Source organism: Callorhinus ursinus, unplaced genomic scaffold (assembly GCF_003265705.2).
Source record: "Callorhinus ursinus isolate GAN/ISIS: 27379988/994484 unplaced genomic scaffold, GSC_fseal_2.0 scaffold14, whole genome shotgun sequence".
Taxonomy (NCBI): Eukaryota; Metazoa; Chordata; class Mammalia; order Carnivora; family Otariidae; genus Callorhinus; species Callorhinus ursinus.
The window spans coordinates 13262647-13271804 of NW_027397076.1; the positions used below are offsets into that span (position 1 = coordinate 13262647).

Below are 9158 nucleotides of genomic sequence, written 5' to 3' on the forward strand. Positions count from 1 at the left end.
TACATAATAAGCACTAAAGAAAAATCTGTTGAACTGACAATTCAGCGTGTGTTGGGTTGCCAACATGGCAAGCCAGAAACGAAACAACTCTTAAAATGTAAAGCTACAGCTCATTTGACATTATTTCTTTCGTATTAACTTTTAAAATGTTTGGAGAAGTACTTTCATCGTGGTGGTTGTATTCCGATTTAAAAAAGGGAATGAAAACCAAAAAAAAAAAATCTTTTTTCGTGCCTCCCCGTCGGGGAATCGAACCCCGGTCTCCCGCGTGACAGGCGGGGATACTCACCACTATACTAACGAGGAATTGCACGCAAGGGGTTCTTCCGACAAGACTCTTATTGCTTAACACCCTGCTCCGTCCTTATTGTTGGCGCCACCAATAGGTCTAACATTCTTCCATTGCCATTGCAAGTTCCACCGAAGCTGAACGAAACTAAAATGGAAGCATTCGATTGTTCTCCCCGTTGCACTTCTGATCATTTCCGTCCGCCCGCGATCCTCCAGCTGCCCCCACTCCCCTCCTCTTCCTCCTCCTCCCCTTTCAGGAATGCTCCCAATCCTCTCAGCACCTAGCCACACACACACTCCCAGGGAGCAAAGCGCACGCCTTGTCGCGCTGCACCACGGAACTTGTAGTTCCATCCACGCTACACCTCACTCTTTTCTCACTTTAAGAAACTTCCCTTCCCGGCGGCCGCCACGAGTCCCTCTTCCTCTTCTTTACCGCCCTCTCTCTCTACCTCTCAGTCGAGTAGTCTGGCTGTTGGGTTTTCTGTGGATCGTCGTGCGGAGAGACTCCCCAGAGCCATGCCCGAGGTAGTGGATACATGCTCCTTGGCCTCTCCGGCTTCGATCTGCCGAACCAAGCACCTGCACCTGCGCTGCAGCGTCGACTTTACCCGCCGGGTGCTCACCGGCACCGCCGCGCTCACCGTGCAGTCTCAGGAGGACAATCTGCGAAGCCTGGTACGGTGGGACGCGCGCCCAGTGCCCGCTTCTCCCCGGCCGCCCGCTTCTCGTCCCTCACCCCGCTGCTGCCCCTTCCTAGCCTAACGTTCGGGTCTGCCCGGCGCATCCCTCGGTGCCCCTCCTCAGGCCACAATTCATTATTCCGCACCTCCCTTTCAGCCCTCACTCATTTCTCAGCCTTCCCTTCCTCGCTCCCCACTCACCCTCTATCACCTCCTCCCAGTCCCACTTCTGTCTTTGCATCCCTCCGTCACCCGCTACAGATACCTCAATATACCTGTGTCTCCTGCACCCCACTCCCCAGGCGCCCCTCCCCAGTCCCGAGCACATCCTAGCGCCGCATCCATGTCCTGCTCTCATCCTGCGTTCAGGCTTCATTTTAGCCGAATCCTCCCTCCCCCGCTATCCTGGTTCCCAGCGCTAAGCCCCCTGTGTCCTCCCCATTTCCTCGGCCTGCAGCCCAGAACTCTCTCCTCAGGCCCCAAATTTCTTCCAGTCCCCAGCGCACCTTCCCCAAGGCCATAGTCTCATCTAAGTCTCAGAGCCTCTGCCCTGCCGATGTTGATCTGACCCTTTCCTCCCAGGCACCTTATTTCAACCTGCACTTCTGCAGGATAGGACCAATCGACCCATGGGAGTCTTCCCTCAGCCCCTCTACCAGTCATTCTCAAACCCCGTAGGTTTGAGACCCCCTCCCTACCCCCTGCTTGGATACTTCCAGTCTCAGCTAACTCTAGATACAGCTCTTTTTCTCCAGGGTCATGATTCTTACCACCCTTCTCTTCAAATAATGTAATGACGGGTGGACCATTCAGGCTTTCTAAGCATATCTCAATACAATGTATTATAGTTGGTTCCAAGGAGCGAGGAATTACTGCGCTTCTTAGAAAGTAATATGCTTCTACAACATCGCTAAACCACTTCAGTAATGAAAAACTTGTTTAGATTTATGGAATGTTATTAAATTATTTTATCTGTACAACATAACCTGTTTTCAGTGTTCTTACTCAAAGTGATAGTATTTAGATTGTACCTCTCACCTGAAGAATTTCATAGGTGAGCATTTTGGAAATAAGAGGGACAAAAAAAGACCAGCGACAGTGTATTGTGCATAGAGTATTGTGATATCTACTTAAGAACGACATTAAGCAACCTGATCACTGAATGTTGTAGGCTTGATGGTGGGAAATCAGTGGGGTCAATTAATTGGGCATAATAATAAATTTAGATAAGAATTGGTGGTTCTCATGACTTCTGTTTGTGTCCTAGGTGTATATTTTGAGTTCATTAATGTGAACGAATAGAGCAGGTAACCTACTCTTTGTCCTTTAACATCTTGCTAGACTAATTCTGATTTGAAAAGTAGGTTGACTCCCCTCTGTATAGATATTTAGTCACCAAAAGTACTACAAGGAAGAAAGTAAGGTATTACAAGCAAGAAGATAACTACTTCCCTGTAGGTTGTACTTTGGTCTGCTTGAAGTACCATGCTATCTCTTATTGCAGGCAGCTTTTCCCTTGCAGGATTGGCTGAAGTCCCGTCTCAATGAGATTTCCCTTTTTATTAAAAGAAAGTAGATTTTGATAGTTTATCACTACTTACTATGACCTTGCACTCTCACCTGTTTTGTACAAATAAAGGTTGAACTCATCCTTGAGGAAGTAAGAGACAGAATGCCTAAATTTTGAAAAGAATGTACCTTCAGTGTTCCAGCCTCAAAGCTGCCCATTGTTTTTGCATTCCCCAAATCTGAGAGGAGACTTTTAAATCATGGTGTCTGGTTGGCATGTCTGTTTAGTAAATTGGAGCCTAGCATGATAATAATGTTAGGTTTTATACAAGGAAGGCTACTTGTGGTGACATCTGTTTATAATCGTTTGCTTATTTATAGTGGCAACTTGAGGCCAAGAGTTCGGTATTACTTCTTCAAACTCAGCTTCTTTCCTCCACTAGATTACAGTCTCTTGAAGGTAGGCCTGTGTTTCATGGCTCTTTGTATCATGTTCTTAGTATAGCACCTGCCATGTAGAGGGCACTCAAAAGTTTGATGAACCAATAGGTCAATTCAATTTGAGTGCTGTGCCTAAGCCTTATATGGGCCGCAGTAGTAATAGTGCTAACTGTATCTTGGAGGTGAGAGGACCCAGTGGCAGTGCTTGCTGAGGACATCAAGTGTCCTTGCTCTCTCCATTCTTGGAGTCCTTGATGCTGGGAATGTTGAAGGAGCTCTACTAGGACTAAATCCCAGCTTTTCTAAAAATCCTTTTGAAGTTCTGGGTTATTTGTGCTCAAGTTCAGTGTTCATTTGTGCTAACTTCCAAGCATTTATTTCTTTTATTGAAATTTTCACCTTTTTTAGGTGTTCTCTCAGCTGGTGACTCAAAGAGGTTTTAATATCTTGGCCAAGATCATATACTAGTAAGTGGCAGAAGCCAGGAAGTGAACACAGATCTTTCCGACTGCAAACCCTCGGGTCTTCACTAAGTAAATGGCTGAGCTGGGAACCAAATCAAGGTGTTGTTTTGGTTTGGGTTTTAACAATAACCCCATTTTTTTTTTTCATTATGGCACCCTGCAAATAACACATAGAAAATGTATATAGAGACATAATACTGAGGCCTAAAGCTTTTTAATTTAAGCGATGCATTGTCACAGAAAATGAGTCCACTTAAAACAACGTATACAGTATAATGAAATTAAAAACAATTTAAGAATTTGGAGGAAGAGAGGATAAGGATAGAGAAAATCAAACACATGGCCTAAGGGCCTAGGAAAAAAGAAGCGGGTTGTGAGGTTTACGGGGAGCTTCCCAGCAGCCTGTGCAAAAAGGGAATTAGTTATAACATGGCAATTAGCCAGCTGCTTAGAAGTAGAACTCTTTTTTGGGGTGTTATTCAATGAGGATACTGTGAGATATAGTAAATTATATCCCTGGTAACTTCCTACTGTTGGTAGGTCTGTTTCTTATAACTACATGTGGTATCTCGGCCTTACATATATAGTAGGTGTTCAGTAAAACTTTGTTGAAAAGTACTAGTTCCAACTTTTCAACCACCCAGTTTCCTTTTTTTTTTCTATTACTCTTTTTGATCAATTGTTTAACAACATTTATTAGTGAAATTTGAAGGTGAATTTCTTAAGTAATTTGAGAATGATATTTGTCAGACTTGGCAATACACGGCTTAAACACTGCATTTTCTCTTTTCTCTTGGCTCAGGACTTGCTTCATGCATTCATTGATGCCTACGATTTTTTCAGGCACTGTGCTAAACTCTGGGAATGCAAGCCTAAGTAACATTCTGTGTCTTAGGAACCCTCAGTCTCGTAGAAAACATACCATTCTAATGTGGTACAGTAAATGCTATAGGAGAGATGTGGACTGACTACTATAATAAGTACTGGGGATATGAAAAAGATTTCAAAAAATAGTCATGACAATAATCTGGCTCTTCTGATTCTGATTAGATTTGAAAAGTTTAGGCAATACAGATAATCAAATATGTCCCTCTGGGAAATGAGCCAGTTGATTCATCCTTATGGTTATAAAAGCAGAATAAACACGAGTAGTTATAGACATAGATATTCTAATCAAGTTTTTAAAATAAGTCAGATAGCCAGAAATAGATACTGGAATATGAAGGGACAAAGGAGTAACCCTATTCTTAATAAGATATAAACCTAATAAAACTAAATATTCTGAATATGCAAGTGCAAGAAGATAAGTCAGTTCTACTAATACAGAGTAGCAATTGTTGAGGTACCCCTGAAAGAAAGTAACCCAAAAGGAATAATTACCTATTTGGAGGGAAACAGATGACACCCCTAACAAATTCAGCTGCTTTAAAAAAAAAAAAAAAGCCAAACCAGAATGGAGATTTCCTTCCACCTAAATATTGTTGACTCTAGAGAGGTAGGAATCAAATTAATGATTGTTCTTGTGACTTTTCCTGAGCTTATCATGCAATGAACTAGCCTGAAAGAGAGGCAAGCCTTCTAACTCCACATGCTATTGCTGGCCAGATTTCAGTAGAAAGATGCCAGAGGTAGGGAGATCAGATCGCAGGCAGTTCTAAGGCAGGGTCTGACCCAGAGTGGTGGTAGAAGGAAAGAGAAGAAAGTATGAGGACAGTGTGAAAGAAAAACATGTTAATTGGCTATGGGGGCTTGGGCAGTGGGATCAATTGTAGATTATTTGAATGTCTCAAACCTTAGGTACCTTGTGGATTCTGTTAACAGGAGAAATCAAGGGAGAGAATGGATTAGGGGACATAAGGGTGGCTTCATTTTTAGAATTTTTAGAAGCCCATTGAATATGAGGCCATATTTCCCTTGGAAATGTCAAGCAGGCAACTAAGAGAGATCCAGCGGCAGTCCTGGGGGAAGGGATACCGACCAACTGTAGAAATAGACAGTAGTCATCAGCACAGAGGAATTGGTTGGTGATGTGGGATGAGCGAGAACTAGGGAGTGTGTCCAATATGGCAAGAAAATCAAGGGATCCAGGGATGCTTGATGGCTCAGTTGGTTAAGCAGCTGCCTTTAGCTTAAGTCAAGATCCCAGGGTCCTGGGATCCAGCCCCACGTAGGGGGCTCCCTGCCCAGCAGGGAGCCTGCTTCTCCCTGCCCCTCCCACTGCTCTTGCTATCTCTCAAATAAATAAATAAAATCTTTTTCAAAAAAATCAAGGGGTCGAGGCTAGAACACTGGGACAGATCCATTTTTAGGAGCTAGAAAGGAGGGGGAAGAAACAGCATTAGACAAGTAAGAAAACCGTTTATGTGTAAAGTCAAAAAAGCCAAGGAAAGGACTTCAAATAGATGATGTGGCCCATAAGAATTATGAGCGGACAGAGGTCCAGATTACTGAGCAGAAAAGACCTCTTGATCAGGAGGCTTGCCCTGCCCTTTCAGGAGCAGAGGAGTTGCAAGCCAGGCTGAAGAGAGGGAAGGAGGAGAGATTGATGAGGAAGTGGAAATAGCAGCCACAGGTTGCCCATGGAGTCTGAGAAAGGGAGGAGACAAATGAATAGTTATCAGGGCAGAAGGATCAGGAGAAGTTTTAAACATAACATGGTAGACTTGTTTAGGTTGTTCAGAAACAGTCTTGTGGCATAGGAAGGTTGAAGATTCTAGAACAAGAGATTAGTTGAGAGATAGTGAAAGGTATGGTCTCTAGGGCCCAGAGGATTAGGGGGCTGGAGAACACTCAGAGGCTTGTTGCCTCTCCTTTCCTGCCCAGAGCGGTTGTCCCAAATGGGCCACGGCAAGCAGATAGGCTCGCTCAGTCCTGTGTAGATCATTCAGTTGGACTTGCCACACCAGGTTGGGCTCTTTCGATATACAGAACGGCGATGTACAGCCTGCTTATTTGCCTAACAAGTGCCAAGGTTTGTTTTAAATTTCGGATATATGAAATTACATAGGAGCTGGACTATATGAATTCCAGGAAGAAATATATGGTAAGATACATCGAGGAGTCATGGTGAAACTTAAGCTCTAGATGATTTTTTTTTTTTTTTTTTTTGGTAGCAGAGAGGTTAAGTTTTAGGAGACGGGGCAAAGGCATTTTGACTTAGATTTGACTTGCACTTAAAACGTAAATTTGTGTGACTATTCCAGAATTACCTAACAATATGTATATGCAAACTTTAGAAAGAAAAATCTTTCAGGAAGCTTAGAGTCCCAAGAGACAGGACCTACGCTAACTTTTGACTCCTTTAATTCCCGTAATTTTACTCTATTTTACTCCCTATGAGCAACTAGTTCTATAGGTTAACTATAATGATTACAGTATAGAACTAGTTCTGTCCTGTTCTCTGGTGTATATTAAACAATTTTCTTATCATTTAAAAATACTAACTTAATTCTAGACTTTGGATACAAAGGACCTCATGATAGAAAAAGTGGTCATCAACGGACAAGAAGTCAAATATACTCTTGGAGAAAAACAAAGTTACAAAGGATCACCGATGGAAATCTCTCTTCCTATTGCTCTGAGCAAGTATGAATGTTATCCTTATCTTTTATATAGCTAAATAATGGAGAAAAATGTTTTTAATTTAGACAATTTTCCTTTCCTATTTCTAGTTTGTGTGTAGGTAGTAATTGGTGTTCTTACTGATCTGCTGTTCAGATTAAAGCTTGTAGTGAAAATTATATGTTCTTAAGACTCTAAAGAAATTCATTGTATAAAATACTCAAGAATAGAACTTTTGATAACTGTTACTTCTTTACTGATCATGGGAGTGGTCTAGAGTGATGATGGGTGCATGCCATCTTAAGGAGGCATTTCAGGATGACCTGGGCGTATATCCCACTCCTTGATAAATTGGGAAGGGGAAAAAGGGTGGAAAACCACTGGCCTAAAACAAGGGTGATTGACCCCACCTTTCAGTGGCCAATGTTTTCATGCCTTCTCTTGCTGTTTAAGAAAGAGAAGGGCAGGGCGCTTGGGTGGCTCAGTCTGTTAGGCATCTGCCTTCAGCTCAGATCATGATCCCAGGGTCCTGGGATTGAGCCCCACGTGGGGCTCCCTGCTCACTGGGGAGCCTGCTTCTCCCTCTCCCTCTGCCCTTACCCCTGCTCATGCTCACTCTCTATCTCAAATAAAATAAATAAAATCTTTAAAAAAAAGAAAAAGAAGGGAAACACCTGCACGTAACTTGTGAGATAGCTATCATGGACCCCATTCTACAGATCAAGAATGATGGCACAGAGCGGTCAAGCAATCTGCCCCAGTTCACAGCACTACCAGTAGGTGGCAGAGGCAGGACTCACACCCCGGCGCGCCCCTGGTCTCCAGAGCTCTTGCTATTTCCTCATTATCAGTACTGCTCAAACTATCTGGGGCGAAGGACAAGTTCTTGTTATTTCCAGTCTGTCACAAACTGATTCTTTTATAAAATGCCATACAAATGAATTACTAGGAAGAAGAGATTAAAAGCAAGCACACGTTTTTGATCCCTAGATTCAACAGACGTAAAAGTGACTCTACAAGTTTCTAAAGGCTTACTCTCCATTTCTTGACTTGTCCAGTAACCATTTGCAGACCAGCACTGCTCCGTGTCATCCTCTGGCACCCACCGGCTGTGTGGTAGTCAAACTTCCAAAATTATTTCTTCCACTTTCCCACTATCATGAAAGATTGCAAGATACCACAGGTGCAAAGTGCGTGACACACAGTGGTGTATTCAATGAATATTAGTCCCTATTATGTCTTCCTAAGCACTTGGCGTGGTAGAGTGGAAGGGATCCAGAGGCAGGCATTCAGGTAAGAACTTGGGACACAGCATTCCTAGAGCTTACTCTCCATCAGTAACAAGACCTTATAAAATATCATTTGTATTATTTAGACTGTGCATTATGAATTCAAACTTTAGTTAGATTAAATTATACTCTACTAATATATTTGTTTGTTGCATACAGAAATCAAGAAGTCGTTATAGAAATTTCTTTTGAGACGTCTCCAAAATCTTCGGCTCTTCAGTGGCTCACTCCTGAACAAACTTCTGGGAAGGAACACCCATATCTCTTTAGTCAGTGCCAGGTAAAAAAAGTTCTGGAATGATTTATTATACAAAAAATTCCCAGCACATTCTGTTTACTGAAGTAAAGTGGACAGTGGTCTTATGGATACTCAGGTCTTACCTAAGATAGTATTTTAATTTATGTTATAAAAATGATATATATTTTCATTGCTATCTCATTATTAACATGTTCATGTATCACTTTTTTTTTAAATTTTTATTGTTATGTTAATCACCATATATTACATCATTTGTTTTGGTGTAGTGTTCCATGATTCATTGTTTGTGCATAACACCCAGTGCTCCATGCAGAATGTGCCCTCTTTAATACCCACCACCAGGCTAACCCATCCCCCTACCCTCCTCCCCTCATGTATCACTTTTAAAAAGAAACTCCCTTCAATTTGAAATCATGTCCACTTAAGTGGACTGTCTAGGTCATATTTATATTTATATTCCTAGCACCTAGCATAGAACTTGGCAGTCTTGAGTGGACACTCAAGAACTGGTTATAAAATAGAAAGGAAAAATTAATAAGACAAAAGTAATAGGTACTGGTTATGAAAAATGTTAACAGTAAAGAAGTGGAGGGCACCTGGGTGGCTCAGTTGGTTAAGTGACTGCCTGCTTCTCCTTCTGGCCCTCCCCCCTTCCCCCCCC

The 9158-nt window shown here is 42.4% G+C and overlaps 1 protein-coding gene and 1 non-coding gene across 2 annotated transcripts in view; one reads left to right on the forward strand and one right to left on the reverse strand.

The window, feature by feature from the left end:
* Nucleotides 1–234: 234 nt before the first annotated feature.
* Nucleotides 235–306, reverse strand: TRNAD-GUC (transfer RNA aspartic acid (anticodon GUC)). Its single transcript has one exon. It is a non-coding gene; the product is annotated as a tRNA-Asp (tRNA).
* Nucleotides 307–711: 405 nt separating this feature from the next.
* Nucleotides 712–9158, forward strand: part of LTA4H (leukotriene A4 hydrolase) — a 33151-nt gene continuing 24704 nt past the window's right edge. Inside the window, exons 1-3 of the mRNA XM_025882408.2 lie at nucleotides 712–969; nucleotides 6843–6973; nucleotides 8398–8518. Coding sequence (XP_025738193.2) covers nucleotides 811–969; nucleotides 6843–6973; nucleotides 8398–8518 — 411 coding nt within the window. The 5' untranslated portion in view covers nucleotides 712–810. The remainder of the gene's footprint in view (nucleotides 970–6842; nucleotides 6974–8397; nucleotides 8519–9158) is intronic.